At 49.4% G+C, this 23,917-nt stretch overlaps 1 protein-coding gene across 2 annotated transcripts in view; it reads right to left on the bottom strand.

Annotated features, from left to right (window-relative positions):
* Positions 1-3,262: 3,262 nt before the first annotated feature.
* The window catches only part of Tbx5 (T-box transcription factor 5), a 46,219-nt gene continuing 25,564 nt past the window's right edge, over positions 3,263-23,917 (bottom strand). For both annotated transcript variants that reach the window (XM_027949193.2, XM_071616982.1), the window contains exons 8-9: positions 14,759-14,985; positions 3,263-5,273 (exon numbers count right to left, since the gene is read on the bottom strand). In XM_027949193.2, the coding sequence (XP_027804994.1) occupies positions 4,699-5,273; positions 14,759-14,985 (802 nt within the window). In that variant the 3' untranslated portion in view covers positions 3,263-4,698. The remainder of the gene's footprint in view (positions 5,274-14,758; positions 14,986-23,917) is intronic.

The following is a 23,917-nucleotide window of genomic DNA, read 5'->3' as shown; positions in this document are numbered from 1 at the left end:
TGTGTGTGTATGTGAGTGTAAGAGTGTGTGTGTGAGTGTGCATGTGAGTGTGTGTGAGAGTGTGTGTGAGTGTGTGAGTGTGCTTGTGAGTGTGTGTTGCATTTACTAACAAGGAATCCACGGTGCACGGGAGCAGCAGTGTCACCTGCCAGAGCAGCAAGCAGCAGCCCAGGAAGCAGGGACCAAGATACCCAGGCGTCCCCTTGTTACTGAGGCAGGACATTCTGTGACTAGCAGCCGGCCAACTGGCACTGGGGCCAGCTCTGTGCCTGTCCAGGACACGCCCACCCATGATGGACCTCCGTCCCTTCACGTTCCATGTAGACAGAAGTGTCCCACCTTCTCTACCTAGTCACGGGGTCAATGACCAAAACACAAGCTAGATGGTATTTTACTAAATCTATTCCTTAGAACAAAGATGATTCATCTTCATGAAAAAGAAAGGGAAGGAAGGAAGGAAGGAAGGAAGGAGGGAGGGAGGGAAGGAAGGAAGGAAGGAAGGAAGGAAGGAAGGAAGGGGAAACCACCCAAAGCAGAAAGAGAACTTAAGCCACCCGCAACCCCCACCTCCTGCTGCTGCTGGGGTCTCTCTCCTGGGCAGGAGTCAGTGATGGCGCAGAGCTGCTGCTTCCCCTCACCACCCGACTAGATGCCTTCTTTAAATATTCTTTGCAAGTATGTTTTTACTGCTATGCAACATTCCATTAGATGGTCACGTACTAACCTACTGGCCTCCTATTAGTGGAGATTAGGGCTCCCTCCAATTTTGCACAGATTAAAAAAATTTATGTTGATATTTCCAGAAAGTATTTGTACACATCTCTGAGTATATCCCTAGGATCCATTCCTCAAAGCAGACTTATCAGATTCAATCATTAGCAAACTTGTTGAAACTTTTGGCATATTTTCCCAAGCCTCCTCTCAAAATGTTTATCTCTTTTTTTTTTTTGTACTGGGGATTGAACCCAGGGACACTTTAACTACTGAGCCACACCCCAGCCCCTTTTATCCTTTGTTTGGAGACAGGGTCTCACTGAGTTGCTTAGGGCCTCACTAAGTTGCTGAAGCTGACTTTGAACTCGTGATCCTCCTGCCCCAGCCTCCTGAGCCGCAGGGATTACAGGCATCCACCATGGCACCCAGCATGTTTATCTTACTTTCATTCCAACCAGCAGTTTCTGAGATTTCCTGTTTTCTCATTAGCAATAGGCATCACTGTTTATAAAAATATATATTTATGAAGTCCATGGATAAAAAATGCTTTTTGTCTTTCTTTTCAAACACTTATTGAGTATTTACTGTGTTAAATACCTTCCTGGGCATTTTCACAGACGTTATTTCACTTTAATTCACAATAGCCCTTTGAGTCAGGTAGAATACCTCCTCTTAATAAAGGAGGAAGTCAAGTCTTGCATAAATTTAGGTTCCAAGCTGAGCTCTGCTGTGTGCTCTGCAGAAGACTCCTACCCTCTCTGAATTCAAGAATATCAACAATCTGACTTAGAAAGTTCCTCTCTGTTTCATAATTTTAAGTCCCACACTCAAGTGGACCAAGAAGCTAGAACAGATGCTATAATATTTCTAGCTTCAAAGAAGCCTAACATTTCATAACCAGAACCTGTTCTTGGCAGCTCTGGGGACTAACTAGAAAAGAACCTAACACAATTATCAGATCCTCGAAAAGACAGGGTCTCTACCATATATGACAGGACCTTAATATATGTTTGTTGAACAAATGAGCCAATGTGGACTCGGTGATTTCTACCCACATATTAACCTACATCTCCATTTTCCACCACAATTTCTGCCTCAGGGCCTTTGCATAAATGATTTCCTCTGCCTGAAATGCTTCTCCTCCCAAATTCTTACCTGGATCATTGCTACTCCTCACTAGGGCTCAGCACAAAAGTCACCTCACCCAGACTGTGTTAGGGCCCTGTCTTCCCTTTGATGGCCCTGGGGATACAGCACCCAGCAGTTCTTTCAGACACTACAATTCATGGATAGTAGAGACCATTGCTCAAGGGCAGTTTCTCTCACTAAACCACAAGCCCCAGAGGACAGGGCCCCTATCACCCTGTTCATCTTTATGTTCCCAGTACCCACCATGTGCCCAGGCCAGAGCGAGCACCCCCTAAATACATTAAAGGAACATAATGATATCTGTGCGCCTCTTGCCATCAACACAAGGATGAAACTTCACGGATATAGGGGTACTCCACCCTCAATCCTACCCACGCAGTGAGAAGATCCACTAGAACTATGGTGTGGAACCCAGAGAGGTCAACCTGCAAAGGTCTTGGATACGGTGTTCCTTGTGTGATTTATGAAACCTGCTGTGGACGTGTTCTTAATGATTTTTTTTAACGGTGGCAAGACTCTGAGGAGTATGGTGGGTGGTTCTCTTCTGCGCAGACGGAGCATCCTTCATCCAAAAGTCTGAAATCCAAAAGCTCCCGAATCGGAAACTTTCTGAATACGGACTTACTACCACAAATGGAAAATTCTACACTAACCCCACCGACGGCGTGCAAGTGCCCTACAACTACTGTGTACAATTAGCTGCGGATAAGGCATAAATAAAACATAAATGAATGTCATGCTTAGGCTGGACTTGCTTCCCACCTCATTGTATGTGGGCAGATACTTCAAAATTGAAAACTAAAAATAAAAATTCCCAAATCTGGTCCCAAGCACTCTGAAATAAGAAATAATCCATCTTGTCTTCAGATGGTTTTCTTCAGAAATAAAATAAGACTGACTGACTGTAGAGTTGGTAAAATTAGTTTGGAAGGCCATTTCTTCCAAGGCAAACTTTTTTTAAAAAAAAATTAAACCCATCAGAATTAAATATCTATTTAGAGTCAGGTCAGAACCTACCCAGTACAACTGTACTCATTCTGTCCCTTGGGGACAGAAAAGCCATTGACCTAGTTTCTCCATTGCATGTGAGAGAAGCTTGATTGTCATTTCCTTATAATTAATTCACATTTCTCAGTAGCTCCTGGCCTAGGAAAGGTCCCAGGTTTGTTTTTCTGAGGAGGTGGGGAAGCATTAAATAGATACTTTGTAACCAGCAAGCCAATTGTTCTTGTTTCCAGGGGGGGAAGTGACATACTTATTGTCCCCTCTACCCAGTAGCAGAAAGAAGAGGGTGCTCCAAGTCCCTTGTACTTCCTTAAGCACATAGCATTTATTAGGCTTAATTGGCACACAAATATAAGGAACAAGTACTTATTCTCCCCTCCCTCCCTCAGCCACATAGAAAGATGAAATCGCAGAGACACTCACGTACAAACACACCCAAGCTCTCATGACCTGGGACATACTCAGTCTCACATATTACCCTGTTCTCTTTATTAGGGTCAGTTAAAAAAAAAAAAAAAGTTTTTTTTTTCTTCTTTTTTTTCAAAATCGAGAAAGCAAAGATCATTCAGAAGAAAAAAAGGGGGGAAAAATAAAAAAACACAAACTTGGTTTTTGAGTATCAATAAAATTAAAAGCTCTTGGTCAGCTCCCATGCTGGATTTCCTGTTATTACTTAATTAGAATTCCTATTTATAAATAAATAGTACCAGTAAAATATTACATCTGGGGACCCCTACAATAACGTCTTACTTACACACACATTTTTTTTTTAATACTGTTTTCTGCTGTCGATACACACAATTGAGTGTCGGCCTTTGGTGCTGGTGCGGATTCTTTGGAGCTCAACGGTGAGCAGATGTCGCCTCTTGAGGACCTGAAGATTCTGCTTTGCATCCCGTGGGTGGGCAGGACGCCTGGGACTGGCTTTGTTTGTTTTAATCGCAAAGAATATTTATGTTTTGGGTTTTTTTTTTTTTCTTGTCGGCACAGAGCTTGCTCTCTGCTTATCAGAGTCCTGCCCGCAGGTCAACCAGGGCTTTTTTAAGTTTTTGTTTTTTCAAAGCAAGATTTCCGGACGGGGAAACTATAGGCCACTTTTTTAGCGACAGATGGCGGGAGAGACCCGGAGCTGGGGGTCGGTGGGGCGGAGATCGGCCTGATCCCAAGTCCATCTGTGCAAGTCAAAGGCAAAATTGGGCACCAGCGAACTGGCAGAGGCAGAGACCAATGGGAAACCAGCCGGGGACATGGGGACCTTCTGGGAGACATCACGCGGCAGAGGTAGGTGCTTCTCTCAGACAGAAGAGGAAGGCCAATGTTAAGTTTTAGGGCTGGTTTTTGCCCAGGGAATCCCGCAAGTGTCTATTTGGAATCTCCCTCCAATAAGGGACTGGGTCCCGTTAAGAAAATCAGAAGAAAAAAAATATATTATTATTTATTATATAACAAAGTCGACATTAACACCGAGACAGCGCGAGGTTCCCAAGATCCACCAGGATGAGACACTCACTGAGCAGGATGTTCTGGAACCCAAAAGAAGGCATCGGGAGACATGAGGGGGCCCAGGCGGCTGGTGAGGAGCAGGAGTCCTGCGTGCATGCGACGCCTCTTCTCTTGGTTTTTGAAGTTTGGAATCAAAATGACAGAGTCAGATTTTTTTTTGGATGGTGGTTGGTTTACAAGCTATTGATTGGATCATCGCCCGGGGGGCCTCGAGTGCGCGGATGCAGAGTGGAAAACTCGTGTGTGGGGGGGTCCTCCTTGCGCCCATCTCTCTCCCTCGCCCCTCTCCTCTCTCTCAGCAAATGCCTGCGGCAGGGCCACCCGGCTTCAGCTGTTCTCGCTCCACTCTGGCACCATGCCGACCCCGTGCACGGAGTGGTAGTGCTGGGGGGACAGGGTCCTGGGCACCCCGTGAGAGTACAGGAACTCAGGGGGCTGCAGGCTACCGGGGGACTGGAGGCCAGTCTGAGGCCCACACTGCCTGACCACAGGCTGGTGGGCCACGGAGGTCTGGTGCTGAAACATCCCCTCTCCGAGCTGCGGGGAGCCGTGGTTGGCCATGCCGGCTAGCCTGGGGACAAGGGGCCCCGAGGTGAAGTGAGCCGAGAAATGCTGGTAGGGGATTCTGTCCATGGGCTGCACCGTGGTGACCGTGCAGCTGCTGTAGGAGGGCATGCTGGGCCACGTGTTGCAGCTGATGTCCTCCAGGCTGGGCACGGGCTCGCTGGGCGGCGCGGAGCTGGCGTACATGCAGGCCTGTCGCTGGGCCGACTCTGTCCTGTAGGAGGCGCTCAGGCCCTGCTGCTGCGGGTAGCTGGGGCGGTAGAAGGGGTCCTCTTCACTGGGGGGTGTCTCCATGTAGGGCTTCTTGTAGGGGTGGTCTGCGGTGGAGCATTCCTCATCTGCGGAGAGAGGGGGACAGGGACCTGTGGGACAGGGGCCAGCGGCCCGACAGCCAGGAGCAGAGACGGCCACTTGGCCACAGGACTGGAGAAGGTCAGCCCCAACCTCCGTTCTGATGAGAAGAGGGAGCTGGCTGGCCCAGCGCTCGGCTGTGACGCTCTAAGTGAGCAGCCTGGCCCTTCTCAGCTCCGTGTCTGCATCTGGAAGATGGAAAGGTACAAGCAGCTCTTCCTACGCAGGGGGCGGAGGGGACCCTTGGGAAAATGTGGGTTAGGCATTGGCATGAGGAGATGTTCAGTACAGTGTCACTATCCTCTTCCCTCCTCCCCAGCCTGTCAACTCCACAAAGATGGGACATTGTCTGACCTCTCCATTACCATGCGCCCAGACGGATACCCGCTCAGGAATAATGCCATCGACAGTATCAACAGTAATAACAAGAACACATACAGTGCCCGTTCTGCCTAAGCATCTTCCAGGAGGTGACCCATTTAATCCTCCCAACAACCCGTGAGGTGCTTGCGCTATTAATCTTACTCTTTAGATGATGGAAAAGAAATGGAGATTAAAAAATTTCTCAGGATCTCATATGGCTGATAAATGGTGCCAGACCCAAAGTAATCTGACTACCAAGTCCCTGGTCCCTGCTCCATGAAGAAGACATGCAGTCAATATTTGTGCAGTGGATGGATGGATGGATGGATGGATGGATGGATGGATGGATGGGTCAATGGACAGATGGATGGGTAGATGGATGGATGAATGGGTATAGATCATGGATAAAAGGATGTAGGTACATATGGATAGACAGAAGGATGGATGGATGGATGGATGGATGGATGGATGGATGGATGGATGGATGGATGGACAGACTGAGGGGTCAGTGGACAGATGGATGAGAAGATGAATAGATGGATATATGGATGGACAGATGGATGGATGGATGGATGGATGGATGGATGGATGGATGGATGGATGGGCAGACTGAGGAATCAATGGACAGATGGATGGGTAGATGAATGGATGGACGTATGGCCGTATGGATGGACAGATGGATGGATGGAAGAGGAATGGATGGATGGATGGGCAGACTGAGGAATCAATGGACAGATGGATGGGTAGATGAATGGATGGACGGTTGGACATATGGATGGACAGATGGATGGATGGAAGAGGAATGGATGGATGGATAGGTGGGTGGGTGGATGGGTGGGTGGATGGATGGATGGATGGATGGACGGACGGACAGACTGAGGGGTCACTGGACAGATGATGGGTAGATGGATAGATGGGTAGGTGGGTGGATGGATGAATGGACAGATGTATGGATGGACAGATGGATGGATGGATGGAAGGGCAGATGGCCCGATAGATGGTTGGATGAGGGGATGGATGGACTAATGGATAAAAGGATGGGTACCTGATGAATTCCCTTTGCAGACACCCTATGTAAGGAGGTCCCCAGTTAGTATTTGTTGAGTTGGTACAAGTTAAAGTGCTGCTGTGTCTTTACAAAACAGCTCACTTCCCTCCTCTATGCACCAGTCCGTCCCTGGTGTTAGATGGCAGAGATAGTTCTGTCTCTGAAAGAGGGTCTCCCCCAACCACTCCAGGCCATTGGCCCCTTTGGGAACTAACAAAAGCACTGGGCTAGCTGTGCCGTTCCTGGGTGTCATCCTAAAGAACAGAAGCCAGCCTACTGTCACCACGCAGGCCTGCCAACCACCAAGCAGCCCCGTTCACAATGGCAAAGTTGCAGAACCAGCCTGGGTGTCCGCCCACAGATGACTGGATGAGAAAATGTGCTCTCCACACACGACGGAGTTTGATTAGAACGGCACTTGGGAGCATTATGTCAGACAAACAAGCAGACCCGGAAAGTTAAGGACCATGTGTTTTCTCTCATGTGTGGAAGTGAGAGGGAAGAAATTGTGTGTGTATTTGGGGGGGTCTCCTGCAAATAGAGATCACAGGACAGAGGAAGAAGGTGGGGAGGGTCGCTGGTGAATGAAACAGACCAAACAGTATTATTATATAGTGTGCGTACACAACAAATTCACAACTGTCCCATGGTCGTGTGTCATTATAGTGCACCGATTTTAAAATATGCGAGGCCGGGCTGTCTCCAAGAAAAATACACTGAAATATGACACAGTGAAAGGGACACAGAGTTCTGCACATGACCTCAGGAGGTTCAAGGACCCCTACAACCAGCCTCCAGGAGAAGGAGCCTCAGACTTGCCTCTGACTCTTGTACTTGGTCCCTGTGTGACCCTAGCAGGGTGGCCACCTCCCAGACCCTTGTCATTTCTGAGGGAGCACCAGTGACCCTCACCTCACTGGGTGATCAGGAATGAATAAGAGGGAGCATGGGTTTCCCTGGTGGGCATCATCAAGGGCAGCTCTGGTCACTGGGTGATGTGCCCGTCAACCCCACGGTAGAGCTATTCTCATCTCATAGTCCCCCCTCAACACATCAGCGTCATTCCTGTTCCTCAGAGGCAGACACTGACGCTCAGAGAAGGGACCTGTCCAAGGTCAGCCAGCTGGGAAGGAGCAGAGGCCAGGTCCGACTTCCTCTGCCTACACACCTTGCCTCCAGGTCACCCAGGCAGGCAACAGATGTTTACTGAGCTCCTACCAAGTGCCAGGTCGGCTGCCAGGTTCTGGAGAGGGGAGATGCCATCCTGGTCGGGGGGCACATGCCCGCCTGGCCTCACTCATCCTCCTGGAGGAGTTGAGTGGGGAGGCCTGGCCCTCTGGGACTCCAAATGTCACTCACTGGACAGAAACTCCCTGGGCTTTGAACAGGTACATAAAACAGCCCCCAACCCCGGGTTGAGAAGCTCGGGCCTGGGTTCCACCGAATGCCTCCATTTGCAACGACCCCCCACGTGAGACCCACAGATAGGGTCCTCTGTACCCGCTGAATGACAAGCAGGTTTATTTTTTCAGCTAACGTTTTTCTGGAACACATCTGGGACCCATAGGGTGCCCAACAAATTGCACAAAATGAAAAAAAAAAAAAAGAAAAAGAAAAATGCGGTCACTCTTCCAGGTGCTCTGACAGTATGGTGCCAACCACCCAGATGTCTGAAGACATCCAGATGACATCCATCGCCTTTCAACCTGGAGTTCTTTTGGAGTCTCGAAGCCACTGAGGCACCCAGCTTGTTGGGGTCCTTGCTCCCGCCTGCCTTCTCTCCCCCCCTTGCTCTCCTTCCTCCTTCCACCCACCAGATCCATAAATTCTGCATGTTTTTCCATCGCTGCTGGGCCCATAACCTTTGGTTTTTCTCACTAAGCCGGGGCGTTCCCCTTTTCAATAATAGAAAGTGCAGCTGCAGGGTACCCTTGGCAAGAGAAAAAAAAAAAAAAAAACAAGCCTAACTAACCATCTTGAGTTTCTGATCCTTTTCCAGATTTATAACAAGTCAAAAGAAAAAACGGGGGCGGGGGGGGATGGGGATCATAAGCAAAAGGCCGGAACACATTTTGGAAAATCGTAAAATTATACATTCCAGTCTTTAATATCCCCGTGATCCCATGCAGGGCCCTAAGGAACACTGGGTTGGCTTCTTGATGAAAGGAGGTCCCGGGCACGCCCCCCATTCCTCTCCATCCTCATCAGAATTTACAGAAATTCCAAAGCCAGGGTCCAAATTTCAGGTCAGTGATGATAAATGGGTAGAGTCTCTTGTGTTTATTTGGGTTATGGTTTAGTGCCTCTCTTCTTATTGGCCAAGTCCTGTTGGGCTTCCAGGGTTGGGGACTGGGATGTCACCAAGCACCGAAAAAGTGAAGCTACCGCTCAGCTCCAGAAAATATATATATTGTGTGGTCAGTTATATCGCAACTCTCCCTGGCCCCAACTGACTCTCTTGGATAACAGGGAAGTTCTCTCTGGTTCTGACCATCCAGTACAGCATTGCATGGTGAAAAACCCAGTTCTTTGGAATTTTCTAGATGGTTTTGGTAGAGTGGCTTTAGTGATGAATCCAGAACACAGATTTTAAGGCACAGAACCATGGCTATGTGGTCATGCTTGAACCACTGGACCATTCCAATTTCAGTTCTTGACTGTAAATGGGATAATACCTGCTCTTGTGAGGTTTAATTGAGATAATACTTGGGCTATGCTGTGGCTCAGTGGTAGAGCACATGCCTAGCATGTGTGAGGCACTGGGTTCCATCCCCAGCACCACATAAAAATTAATAAACAAAATAAAGATATTGCGTATCCATCTACAATTAAGAAAAATATAAAAAAAAATACTTGGGCTAATGTAGTTTCTGTCTTCCTTGCACAAGAAGTCAGCAGAGAGCTTTGAAATCTCTTGTGTGTTCAAATAACCACTTTTGAGCCTTTTTCCTCTTTTCCCTCTCAGAAGGCTGGACAGATGGTTCTCTGAAGGTCAGCCACTACCTGGAGGTATCTGGGCAGGTTCCAGAGCTGAAGACTCACAAAGCTGCTTTTCAAATCACTAATCCCGACGACGAGCAAATCTGGTCGCAGTGTCCAACTGGGGCATTCCCCTTCCTGATGGGGCTCATTCACTTGAAAGACCTTTGTCTGGTCCTCAGGGCATCTATGAGTCAAGACTTCTGGCTCACAGAACAGTGCTCTTCCTGACACGTGGGGGCTTTCTGTCTTCATGCTCTGCCAACCATGAGCAGCAGCAACCTTGAACCCTGACTGATGGGCAGGCGGTGGGTGAACGGATGGATGGATGGACAAGTGGATGGATGGGCAGGTGGATGGATGAGTGGACAGAGGAATGAATGGATGGATGGATGGATGGATGGATGGATGGATGGATGGACAGGTGGATGGATGAGTGGACAGAGTAATGAATGGATGGACAGGTAGATGGATGGGTGGGCAGAGGATGGATGGATGGATGAATGGATGGACGGATGGACAGGTGAATGGATGGGTAGATAGGTGGATGGATAGATGGACAGGTGGATGGATGGACAGGTAGATGGATGGGTGGACAGGGATGGATGGATGGATGGATGGACAGGTAGATAGATGGACAGGTAGATGGATGGGTGGATGGGTGGATGGATGGACAGGTGGATGGATGGATGGAAGAAGGAATTTTTTTTTTGTGTGTGTGTGTGTGTGTGTGTTTTCCCATGCTCTTAGCATTTGGGTTAAAATGAAAAGGACTAGAATGGTACTACAGGAAAATCCTCAACTAATGATCCAAAGACTCAAGTTCAACTGTCACCTGGTCACCATCTGAAATCATTCAATTCATCTGCTGGCTTAGTAACTCTCTCCCCCAGTGAGAATACAAGTTTCCTGAGAGCAGGGGCCCTTTCTCCTGGCCCTTGGCTTATCGCAAGTACCCAGCGCCGTGCCCAGTCCATAGCAAGTGCTCAATAAATATTTGTCTGATGAATTTCTGCCCCAGATCTACCACTCATCAACCACATGACCCTAGAATCTAACCCTGGCTCTCATCCTCTGTTTGGCCCCTCTGGCTCCGAGGGTCCCGTGAAGGAATGGGTGTGGAAATGCTTTTTAAAACACACACCACTGGGAAAAGGGACTCTGCAAAACCCTCTCCAATATCCGGCTCCCCTCCATCTCTCAATCCCTGGCTACCCTTTGAATACCCTCTTCTGTCATTAGCTGTGCCAAGATCTTCATTAGGGTCATGTTGGGTTGCTAATGGGAGGGGGCCGAGGATCAGGGTGGGAGGGGGGGGAAGGACGAGGGCTCTCCCAGGCCCGGGTCCTGGATTTGTCTGAGTGGCATTGATAAAGGACCTTCCTGGCTTTTCTTTTCTTTTTTTTTTTTGACTCAACCCACAAGGAGAGATAGTTTGGAGACAGCAGGGTCCACACACGAGGATGGCCTCTGGCCTGGCAGGCCCTTTGACATCTCCCTGGGCCCGGCTCCTGGGCTGGTTGGAGAGGAGACAGACAATGGGGGGAAGTCAGATAGCGGCCAGCGGGGGCGAGGAGCCACCCATGGAGCTATCACTTAACGGGAATCCCAAACTGGAAGGAAACCTCGGCTGATTCCTTATCACGGGCCCATGTGGAAGCCGATGATGAATTGCTATTTGTTGTCTCCCAGGCAGGACAGACAGAGTTCATCTGGAATGTTCCCTGTCACCGGGAGCTCCCTCTTCGGGGGAGCGGTAGGTGAGAGGGCAGAGGTTCCTAGAAAGGTGACGGTCCCCTCCAAGGTGCACACCGGGCACATTCCAAGTCCACAGGCCTAGGTGGGCATCACAGGCTGGGCTCCTCACTAGCTGGGTGACTGGGGCAAGTTCTCTGAGCTCCAGATTCCAAATCTCCAAATCGGGGCAAAGGGGACAATCCTTCACCGCGTTATCTGCAGCCAGTCACCGAGGCCTGATCCCACCCACACCTCCAGCTTCTCCCACACCCTGCTCTGGGCCACCATCTCACGCCTCTGAGCCCGCCGCAGGTCCCTGGTATCAATTCTTGTCAATGAAAAGTGACTGCTTCCGAATGCAAAGAAAACCCTAGTCACGGCTCTCGAGGGCCACTTACTCACCCACGGGCAAGGGGAGCAGCTGAAGCCCCTGATTCAAATGACCGGTGACACTGGCACAGAGCCGGTCCCTGCCCTTCCTCTTTGACATTTCCTACCACTTTCTCCAAGAGTCACAGATTTTTGGTCACTCCCCAGAGAGGGCAGGCTTCCTGCCCAAGGGGAGTACCTAAGGACAGCCCCTCACCTGCGCCCAGCCCACTCCCTTTGGGGCTCACTCTCCGATCACCCTCCCCGCATGCCGCTCCAATCTGACATCCGTTAGCACCGAGGGCATCTCCTTGAGAGCACCCGACAGCAGTTTTCATTCAATAATAACTAGCATAGTGTTTAAGCCACATGTACCGGCGTGAACTCTGGGACAGGGCCCCGTACAGTGGGTGCCTCCGAGATCCTCATCTTGCACGCAGGCCCAGAAAGGGGAAGCCACTTGCCCTCAGACACACAGCTTCAAAGGGTCAGCTACTTCGATGATTTCTGCAATGAACCAACTGGCCACACGAAGCTTTTATCTGAGGCGTCTGCAAATACCCCAGGAAAATCAAATGCTCCCATAATCAAAGAGGGCCACGGGCCTTGCTTTCAAAGGCTCTCACTCTACTCCCCAGGATGCCTTCATAAGGACACTGCTGTAAATATTGAATATAAAATGGGTCTTGGTTCTTTTTAACTTCTTCCTCCCCTTCCTCTGGACTGGCATTCATTTAATCGACAGAACTCCCTAATTCAAACCTGGTGAGCTTGAATCCGCACCGTGGGACCCAGTCTCCAGAGCAGGCCTCGGGCAGAAGAGGAAATCTGGAGAGTGTCGCGACGAGGAGTGGGAAGAGAGACAGGAGGGAGCCGGGGTGAAGCACACAGGCTCCAGATTTCAGTCCAGGTCTGGGTTCGAATTCTGCCTTCAGGAACTGGCCGGCACATCTCCCCACCTTCCTGACCCGAGCGTCCGCTTCCCAGCTAATCCCAGCACCTACAGAGTAGTGTTCAAAGGCTTGTCCTGGGATCAAGAGAGGACGCCCTTCAGGAAAACACAGACAGGACCTCTGTGCAGGTCCCAAGTTGCGGAGGATATTCCTAAGCCCCACCCTGGGCCTTGAGAGGCAGAGGCATCTGCAGGCATCTGTTTCCAGGGCGTCCAGTGGCCGACGTGCTGGGAGTTGGGCCAGGGGCTGCTGGGGTGGTACTGTTCAGGCCTTCAAGTTGCAAGGATGTGGGTGGACTCAGGCAAATCAGGAAGTCGGGCCTCCCCCAGGTCAGCTCTCCAGGCCCCCACTTGAGGATCAATGGCTGTTCTCCCCTCCTTCCAAATGCAAGACGGTGAATGTCAGAGAGCCTGGTACTTTCCTCACAGAATCCCAGCTACAGGGACAGACATCTGCCAAAGCACCCATTTCTATCGGGGGCTCATGGGTGAGCTTTTTTTTTTTTTTCTAAAAGCTCAGGCCCTGGTGGCTGGACTTCCAAAGTTAGCTACTGAGGCTCTGGGGTTAAACAGGCCTTGCTAAGGACGAAGAGCAAAAGGGCTGATACTCCCTGGGCCAACGGTGAGCCCACACAAGACACGCAGGATTTTACAATGTCTTCATACGAAGCCAATCCGACAAGGCCTTCCACGAGCTCCAGCAGATGGTCTCTTTTTTTTTTTTTTAAAGAGATGCAGTTAAGTAGGTCCATATGCACACAAACTTCCAAATACCAAATGTGGGGTTCACCCCGATTGGTTCTGAAGACCACAGGTTGCAAGCCCTAGGGTACACTGTCCCGTGTACCCTTCCCTCACGCCGTCACCTCAGCGGGCCACCATCTCTTGGCTTCCTCCTGGGACTCAGTTTCTGGGGTGATCATCTGCCCTTAGTTCATCACGGTCACCATCTACAGGGTGCTCTGGGAGACTTATTCCTCCTTCACGAAGTGGGAAACTCAGGCTCAGGGAAGTTCAGACACCTTCCTGAAGTCACACAAGAAGCCAGGAGCAGAAGGGAGATTCGAACCCGCGTCTCTCTGGCTTGGCCGCCTGCACCTGTCTGTAGCTTACACGGAGCCAATGTGTACGGAAGCCCAATGTGGCCACGCTACCTATGTCGGCCACTCTGATTCTGGCTCCCAAGAGATTTTCTTTGTTGGTGCTCGTAGGTGAGCCCTTGTGGTCTCAGCTGACTCAGGGAGAAGCCATTACTTCTCATACAACAAAGAAAAGCACGGAGGGATTCAGACACCAGCTGAAGTCAGTTGTGGCTGTGTGTGTGTGAGAGAGAGAGTCCACCTGGGAGACACAGAGGAGGCCTACAGAACTTCTAGAAGGTTCCCCGGGAGCACAGCTGGGAACCCATCCAAGGAACACCGGAAGCAACCTCTCTGCCCACCAGTGGGGAGGGCCACACAAACCCTGCTGGCCCCTGCAGACCACACCTCTTCAGCAGTTAGCAAGAATGGGTGGGTCTGGGACCACAAATGGGTATCTGAAGCACAACCTAGGGTCCAGGACACAGCTTAGTGGCAGAGAAGGTCCTTATCATGCACAAGGCCCTGGATCACACCCCAGCACCATACACATACACCCTAAAGGTTTTTGGTTTTTTTTTTTTTTTTAATGGATGTTACAAAATACATGTACTCTAATGTCACCTGTGTTGGAAGTGTCCTTTGAAGACTATCTATCTCTGTGTGTGTGTGTCATGCATGTAAGCTTGAGTATGTGGATAAAATAGATCTGGACATTTTAAATACGTCTTCTTCAAGGAAAGGGCTAGAACGGAGAAAGTCAGGTCCAGGGAGCCTTTAGTTTTACTTGCATGATCTGAATTTCTGATCATCTACATGTATTTGTGTGTTGCTTGCGCCTTTCTAATCAATCAGTGTTACCATGCATGCTCCCACCCCCTCCCAACCCCCCAAAGGAAGGAAGCGGCGGCGGGGGGGGCGAAGGTGGGGGGGCTTTGTGCTCACCTTTCCTCTTGGTGCAATGGTAAATTTGGCTGTGCTCCTGGGGCAGCGGGTATGGGTTGGGTGGGGGCAGAAGGTCCTGGGAGGGGCCGGAGATCCCATTTTCACACTGGTACTGGGACCCTAAGTTGGACGAGGTGGAGAGAGCTCGAGGTTCACTGCTGAAGGGACTGTGGTTGGAGGCCACTTTCTGCCTCACGGTGCTCCTGGGAACCACGGGGTATTCTTTACTGAAAGAGAGAAAACGGGAAATAATGTTTATCAGTGCGTTGATACAGAGTCCCCTGCCAGCTAAGCTACAGAGTAAAGAATCCACCTGAAAAGTCATTGAAAAAATAAGCAAAAGGGTCTCTCATGAGCAAAGCAGCCGAATTATGCTCGTGTGCATTGTATTCTGAAAAGCCACACCTGGGCACTAATTTTTCATGTCTTATACATTAGGCAAGTAAATTTGGGAGAAGCTCTCTATGTATCAAAAAGGCCAATGGGTACCCCCAGGTAAGAACCCCTCTTGACCATCAATAAGCACACAAAGCTTTTTGAAATATTTTCACCTAGTCTACCATCTTTGAACTCCCTAATTCAAGAGCCAGATGAACTGAGCAGTTGCCTACACTCCACCTCGGGGTGTCCACCTTTAAAATGGGACTGAGGTCTTTCTTTGCCCCGAGTGAGTTAAGAATGGAAGCAGACCACCTAGGATGGCCAGATGTGACCTTAGGTTACTCTAATCTGGACACAGTCCCACTTTTGTCTTAGGATTTCCTTTTGAGCTACTGTCCCTCTGTCCCCTCTGGTGTGCCAAAGCTCTCTGTGGCATCTGCAAAGTAGGGAAAATAAACATCCCTGGTTCAAAGGGTGGTTGAAGGAAGAAATGAGCTGAGAGTGAAAAAGGTTCAGAAATGACCACGGCATACAGGAGGAGCTGAGCAAGTGGTCACCTTCATCACAATCGCCCTTGTTTTAGGTGGAAAGAGGAGAGGGAGAGAGAAGAGAGAGAGAGAGAGAGAGAGAGAGAGAGAGAGAGAGAGAGGGAGGGAGGGAGGAGGGGGAGAGAGAGGGGGGGAAGATGAGAAACAGCACAGTGTCAAGGATGAGATGGAGTTAGATCCAGGTGTCTTCTGAGTCACTCATGGACTGGGCACCCTGTGAGACACCAGTGTCCACATGAAGCTGAATGTAATAAAAACCTAGTGACATTATATGTACAGCATCCTGCAAGTTACTCAAACCCGGCCCTCCATCTTCCCCCACCTCCAGCCTTCCAATCAAGCATGTCCCTAGGAAACTTCAATAAACATCCCCTCTGGGAAGGAAGAGGGGGTGCTAAGCAACACCAGGAGCCTTGTGGGGATGGACTGGGGGGTGGGTTGCAGGAGAGGTGGGAGGAGGGGGCAGACAAAGGAGACACAGATTCTTCCTATGCTTCTTTTCTAGTTGTTTTGAAATATATCATACTGTGTCCATACCATCATATAAATGTGTGTCAAATATGTTTTTAAAAATTAAGTTAAAAGACAATAGGGAACATGCCCGTGATCCCAGAAGCTCAGGAGGCTGAGGCAGGAGGATTGTGAGTTCAAAGCCAGCCTCAGCAGCTTACTGAGGACCTAAGCAACTCAGCGAGACCCTGTCTCTAAATAAAATATAAAAAAAGGGCTGGGGATGTGGCTCAGTGGTTAAGCACCCCTGGATACAATCCCCAGTATCAAGAGGAAAAAAAAAAAAAGACAATGGAGAGAATCATCCAAGTGTGTAAAAAGAAAACATCTTGACCCCCCACGTTCTCACACTCATAGGGACTGGGGTCTACCAGCATCTAGGCAGAGCATTTATAATGTGCATATATTCCTATATCAACACTCAAAAATATTTTGATAGCTGTATTTCAACATAATTGGCTTCCTTTGCAACCTGTGTGTTTTATTCTGTGCACTTAACTGCATCATCCTAAGAAACCATCTCCAAGGCCCATGGCATTGAGCAGGTTAAGAAGTCTGCCCCAGGAGTTCACCTCAGGAAATCCCAATCCTCAGTCAATCACGATGTTTGCCACGACCTCAAACCAGACATTGTTCAACTAAAACATTTTTTAAATTAATTTTTTGCTGGGCAGAGTGGCACATGCCTGTCATCCCAGTGACTCAAGAGGCTGAGGCAGGAGGATCACAAGTTTGAGGCCAGCCTCAGCAACTTGGCAGGACCCTTTCTTAAAATGAAAAATAAAAAGGACTGGGGCATAGCTTAGTGGCAGCCCTGGGTTCCATCTCCAGTACCAAATAAAAAAATCATTAAATCAACTTACATTCAAAGTTTAGACTTACTATAAGCAATTGATATCTGTGAAATTAAATTATGGGCTTATGGTACTTACAGTTCCTCTAATGCAATTATAACAAATGCTTCCTTTAATTAAAATTGAAGAGTACACTTGACATGGCCTCATGTGCAAAGACCTACACAGAAAACATTCCCTAGGGTGGTGTAGAGCCCATTTCGTGCTGCAATCCTGTGAAGCTGGTCTCATTTCTGTCCCGTATCATAGAATCGAAAACCAAGGCCCAGGAAGATGAGACACTTTGTCCAAGGTCACAGAGCTAATGGCAGACACAACCAGCATTCCAACCCAGTCACCCCCTGAGAATTTCTCTAGGGTCTCCTAATTACTTCTTTCAGTATTTAAAGCTTCCAGGGAGGAGTTCAGGGCTCCAGGCTCCCTGCTCCTGCCCCTGGGGGTTGTCACCATGCCCACCCTGTGCCCGTGCCTTTGTTTGTCATGGGAAAGCTCAGAGCATCCAGGCGGGAACACGAGTGAGCCTTCCAAGTTTCCATGAGACAACAGGCTCCTCACGACACCCAGGGGTCTCCCAGCTGAGCTTCCCGGGGGGGCTTGTGCCATCACAGAACCAAAGTTGGAGCCATCCTGAGCGGCCACTCGTCAGCATCCAGCCAGGGGGGCCAAGAGGCTAAAAGGAATGAAATTAGCTTTCTAGCCCTGGCTTTGTGGTTTCAGCTATGTAATGGAAAAAGAAGAAGAAGAAGAAGAAGAAAAATTACCCTCATAATAAAACACTACAAAAGTTGTCAAATCTCGCGGGCAATTCTATCTGGGTGAGCTGAGGTCAAGTGCTGGGCTGTCAGGGCTCCAAGAGGAAGGAGGGAAATCTCTTTGGGTTTTATATTTCTAATGAGGATGGTTTTTTTTTTTAATTAAAGAAAATAACCCCGGGGTGCGGGGGGGGGGGGTGGGGGGTGGGGGGGGTGGGGAACTATGTTGGCTGAGGGAATTTACAAGAGAATGTATCAATGGATACCGTGGAATTCTCCAGTCCAATGCTGCCAAATGGCAAATCCCCTCGCTGGAACGGCCAAACCCTGCTTTTGATTACGAACACTCCCAGAAGTGAGAGAGGAGGTCGCATGGCAACCACTCGCCCCTAGCAGCTTGCTCCCCTCTAAGGAGCTTGAAACATCATCCCACCTGTCAATCAAGAGCATCTTTCTCAAATGCCTACAGTGCAGTTGTTCCAAGTTCACCTGGCAGATGTCAAAATGGCAGCCTGGAGTTGATGATAGAAGCAAAGGGAAGGAAATATCCCAAGGGACAGGAGTGAAGGGATTTTGGCCGGGTCCATCGATGGACAAGTCCAAGGGACCACGTTAGCACCAGAACAGCAGAAACCTCTCAAGACCTTGGGATGGAAGATAAGCCATGCACCTCTACAGCTTCAGAGCATCCGCGCAGAAGCAAGCACATGGAGAATTAAATGGGGAGTCAAAAAGTCTTGGTGGGTCTGGGGACACAGGCAGCCCCAGGGACAGTTTCACATCATTGACACTACTGTCTCCTTCCTGCTCCTTCAGAAGCTTCGACTGCTGGACTTAAGTGCTTTCCATCATCTGATCCTGGAAAGAACCTCATTCCATGCATATGGTTAAGCTTACTTGAGAGATAAGGAAATGCAAGCTCAGAGAGGTTCAGCAATCACACAGCTGGGCAAGGGAAAGCAGAACATCACCCAGATCAGTCTTGTTCCAAAGCTCCTGCCAACTCACTTACACTTGATAATAAAGTAACCCTGCTTGCACACACCAACTATGTGCCAAACACAACTACCCTGCTGCACAAGCCCTCCGTGATAAGGCAGCTGGAGACCGGCTACACCCGCTGGTTCCTTCTATGTGAGTGGAAAGTTGGGTTCACCCGTGTCAATTCCCAGCCCTCTATGTGTCAACCAGCTGCACCCAAATCCCACGGACCAGCGCTGATCCGGGTCCCCAGTCCCTCCCTGGACTCTCCCTGGGTATCGACACCGCAGACCAGCCCCCCCCCCCCCTTCACATTCTGCTCCACGTGAGCGGGTACCCTGAATGAGCCATTGTCACTGGGTCTGGGTTGTAAAACGTTACAAGGGAAGATTGAAATCTTCAGCCAGCAGGCTCCCTTGGCCTGCGCGCTAACGAACACCCCAGAGCGCGGTCCCGCCGCCGCCTGAATGGCCTTTTCACGGAAGCAGGTGGCAGGGTGCTAGCGAGTTGGGGGTTTCTGTTTTGTTTTGCTTTTCCCAAAACTGCTGGCAGCGCGAGCCGGAGGACTGTGCAAGCCCTGTTCTCCTGTGCAAGCCCTGTTCTCCTGTGCAAGCCCGCGCCTCCTTCACCCTGCGCTCTCATCGGGGGCTTCAATTAAAGGGGGGCAAAGGGGGGCGGGTCCTGCAGCCCCTGCAGAGCCTCCCTGATTTATTAACCGCTTCCTACGGGCTGCGGGGGACACGAGTCCCATTGCACACGCGTGGACGCGTGGACACCGCAGGGACCCGGGAGAGCGCACCCCGGGGCTGGATTTAACCCTGTGCAATTAAAAATCAGCTCCTTCCTTCGCGCCTGCAAAGCGCCTCCCATTACTTCACCACACAGTTCTGCACCCACCTCCAGCAGGCTGTGCGGAGCAGGAGACCCTCCGCCCACTCCCCACCCCCAGAACCGGACGGCACAGAGAGGGCGGATGGACTTCCCCAGCGTTGATTCCACCAGGCACATATTTTGTGACAGTTGCCAAGAGACTCCAAGGCATCCCCTCTGCCACCGCTTGTGATAACTTTGGCTGGGACCCTGTAGTTAGATCTCTAAATAACATCCATCAGGGTGGGAGCTTCAAGGTCACACTGGTCAGACGTGGCCACTGGCTGGCTAGATTCTTTTTCTCCAAGCCTTAGTCTTCTGTCTGTAAAATGGGCCTCGGGGCGAGTGGGCCGGGAGGATTAGCACGGAAGGACACATTTGCTTCATCCACACCCGCTGGGAAATCCCACTGCACTATGTTCAGGCAGTGAGTGGCTCTTACCTTTGGAGGACTTCAAATGTCCTAGAAAGACCCTCAAAGAGCAAACACGGTCAGCTTGTCAGGGGTTCATTTGCACATCAACTATTCAAAGGGCGTCTGCAATTTCAAAAATGATGTTTGCAAACACAACCGAGGCAGCTCTGAGATCCTGGGCGGGGGGATCCTGGACCAAGCTGTTTGGATGGTCCATGACATCTCCCTTGGTCTTAGCGTCTCCATTTGCAGAATGGAGGAAACAAGCATCATCTCACACAACTGGGGTGAGCCCCCGAGGTAAAGGCTGGATGGGAAACTGTAGACAGAAAAGGTCAATTGGAGCTATATTTTTTTTTAGCTGAATTTTTGATGAGTTGAGAGTAAGAGTTCATCCAATAGCCTTGCCGGCTCTCTAGCTCCCGACAGAGCTGCTCAGGATTTTATAGAGTCTCTTTTTTAACAGTTCTACCAAATTTAACTGTGTCTTCATCTTATTCCTTTTTTGTTACTTGTGTGGTTTTGGAAGGATGGTCCGACGGTGGTGGACGGTGGTGGACAGGCACCTTCTGGAAACTAGATGGCTGGAAGAGGCTGGCCTAAGTGACCTTTCCCAATCTCCATCTTGTACCTAAAAGGATCGTCTGAAGCCTTTCTTTGTTCTGGGGAGGAGGGGGGATCATGTGGGGGCCCCTTGGTCATGCAAAGAACGTCTGCTTCAAAAGATGACCTTGGAAACAGCACCCAAAGCTACCACTTTGGACTGATGTCAAATGTTCTGGGGATTCATGCAGAAATCCATCACCCCTCAAAAGAAAGGACCCTACAAAGGAATGGATCTCTTGGAAAATAAAATGTTAACGTGAGCGTGTTGGCTGGGGGGATGGCGGGGGGTGGGTGTTGTCGGGAGGCAGGGCAAAGAATAGGGAAGGATGAAGTGGGGAAATCTCTCCAAGAGATTATGTCTCAAATTTGGCTGCACAAGGCATTCACATAAGGAATTAAAAACACGGACACCCAAGTTTGCCCCCCAAAGGGTCTGAGGTCATTGTTCTGGGATGCAGCCTGGACGGTACATTTTGAAATTCCCCAGGAGGAAAAAAAAGTACGCACTTTGTATGAGTCTGTGCATATGAAATTCAGTAACAGAGAAAACTACCCCATAGTGAATAAAGGTCGGAATGTGCTCTGGGTGGGGAGGAGCAGCCCGGAGTGAACAGGAAGGGAACCTTGTGGGGTGAAGGGAGGGGTTCTATATTCTGGTTGCACCTTGGGTTTTGGACATTTGTCACAAAGTGACGAGCGAACTTAAGATTTCTGTGTGTGTCTCTTTGGGTCAACTTAACCTAAAATAATGAATCGTGAATAAAAGCCAGGTCCCACTACACACACACACACACACACACACACACACACACACTGCTAATGAGGCACATGCTGAAGTGTTTAGGGAGGAAATGTAATCACGTTTGCAACTCAGCTTGAAAGGCGTCAATAAAAATCAAAAGGATGGGTGGACAGATGGACAGAGGGATGGAGGGGCGAATGGATGGAGGGAGACATCCATAGGTGACAGATAAATCTGTAGCAAAATATTAATTGTAGAACCGTTTTCTAGGTGTCTTAAATGTTTCAGAATAAAACATCAGAAAGCACTTGTTGAAGGGCAGCTTCCAACCTGTCCCCAGAGCCACTGACACGGCACCTCTCAGGGGAGATGCAGAAATCTGCTTTCTAACGAGCTCCCCAGGTAAGCGTGATGTCACCAAAAGTTTGAGAAATGTTTAGCATGCTCGAGGCCCTGGGATCAATCCCCAGCACTGCAAATAATAATAATTAATAATAATAATAATAGAAATTTAAAATGGGCAAGGACCTTCTCCAAAAAAGACATACAAATAGTCAACGTATATGAAAAAAAAAATACTCAGCTTCACTGTTCATCAGGGAAATGCAGATCAAACCCTCAAGGAGATGTCACCTCACACCTGTTCGGATAGCTACTGTCAAAACAACGGAAGATAACGAGTGTTGGCAAGGATGTGGGAAAAGGGAACCCTTGTGCACTGCTGGTGGGAATGTGAGCTTGGCATGGCCATTATGAAAAACATCATGGAGATTCCTCAAAAATCTAAAAATAGAGCAACCATGTGACCAGTAATCTCTGTGCTGGGTCTACATCCAGAGGAAATGAAATCAGCATGTTAAAGTGACTTCTCCACCTCCCACATTCACTGCAACACTGTTCACAATAGCCAGGTAGGGGAAATAACCTTGATGCCCATCATCAGATGAGTAGAAAAGGAAAACGGGGTACGCAGACAGGGTGGAATATTATATAGTCTTAAAAAAGAAAGAAATCCCCTCACTGAGACAGCACGAGCAAACAAGCCAGAAAGATCCACATTACGGGATTTCATTCCCATGTGGAAATGTAAAATAGCCCAACTCCAAGCCGCAGAGCGAAGGATGGTAGTTTCCAGGGCCTAGGGGGAAGAGGGAAATGGGGAGAAGGTGGTCTAGAGACACAAGTTCCGACTGTGCAGGAGAAATACATTCCAGAGGCCTCCAGCACAGTGTGTGAATATAGTTAACCACACTGACATATGCTTGAAATTTGCTAGAGGGGTAGGTCCTAAGTGTTCCCACTACACACACACACACACACACACACACACACACACTGCTAACTAGGTGAGTGATGAGGAGATAATTAGCTTGATTGTGGTGACTTTTTTCACAATGGTCTGTTTATCAAAATATTAAGTTGTATACCTTAAATAAATACCATTTTGTTAATTATATCTCAATAAAGGTGGAAGATGTGGCTATGGGAGTGATCGAGCCATTCATAGCAGGGTCCCTGGGCAGGGGTGGGTGGGGAGGCAGTGGGGGGGACTCTATTGCAGGTGGTGGCTATTCTGAGCATCCTTACCCTGGACCCTCAACATGGTGGAATCCCTCGGACAAACCCCAGCTGTCCAACGTCCCTTGTCGGGCTCGGCTTCTCTTGCTTTGCATCACCGCACACCTCCCTGAGCCAGGTGGCTCAGCATAATCGCAGCCACCGCGGGCGTGAATAGAGTCTCCAGAACTCAGCCCTGGAGATGGTTTTGCATGGGGGGGGGGGGACATCTGGAATTGCTCGTCACCACAAGCATGACAACACCAGCGTGAAAAGCCCTGGACTGGAAAACTGATCGTTTGTGGTCAGAACCTGAGATTTAGGTAAAGAAGAAAAGAATCAAGGAGGGAGGGTCTTTTACCTTTGAGGGGTCCCAGGCCCATGAATCCCTGGAAATTGTTTGAATTTTTTTTCTATTTATATCTTGTGAACCTTTTAGAGAGTCTCTTGCTTTAATTGGATTTTCAAAAGGGGTCTCATATCCAGACCAGGAAGCCTCCCTAGAGGAACCAGAGAGGGGGTGACAGGGCCCCACAGGGAGTGAGAAAGGTCCGTTTCCAAGGTGGCCTTGTCTAGAGGCTGGACTGAGCAACAGGGCACTGGTTTAGCTGAGAAGTTCTCGACACCAGACTCCCCCATGCACTTTCTGATTGGCTGGCTCGAAATCCAACAAGATGAGGTGGAGCCCTCAGGTACCCCCGCTTTGAGGACTGCTCCCCACAATGCACCAGTACCTCAGGAAAAGAATAAGGAGGTACAGATAGCTTTATTCCTTCCATGAAAATCTGAGCCATCCAAATTCCCCAAGGGTGACACAGCCCCAATCTCATCCCCGACTTCCTGGAATCTCCAAAAACAGGATGAGAATTCTGATCCCAAACCCCCCAATGCTCCAAAATCTAGATTTTTTTTTTTTTTGGTACTGGGGGTTGAACTCGGGGGT

Source organism: Marmota flaviventris, chromosome 1 (genome assembly GCF_047511675.1).
Source record: "Marmota flaviventris isolate mMarFla1 chromosome 1, mMarFla1.hap1, whole genome shotgun sequence".
NCBI classification, from domain to species: Eukaryota; Metazoa; Chordata; class Mammalia; order Rodentia; family Sciuridae; genus Marmota; species Marmota flaviventris.
This window is presented reverse-complemented; position numbering and strand designations above follow the sequence as displayed.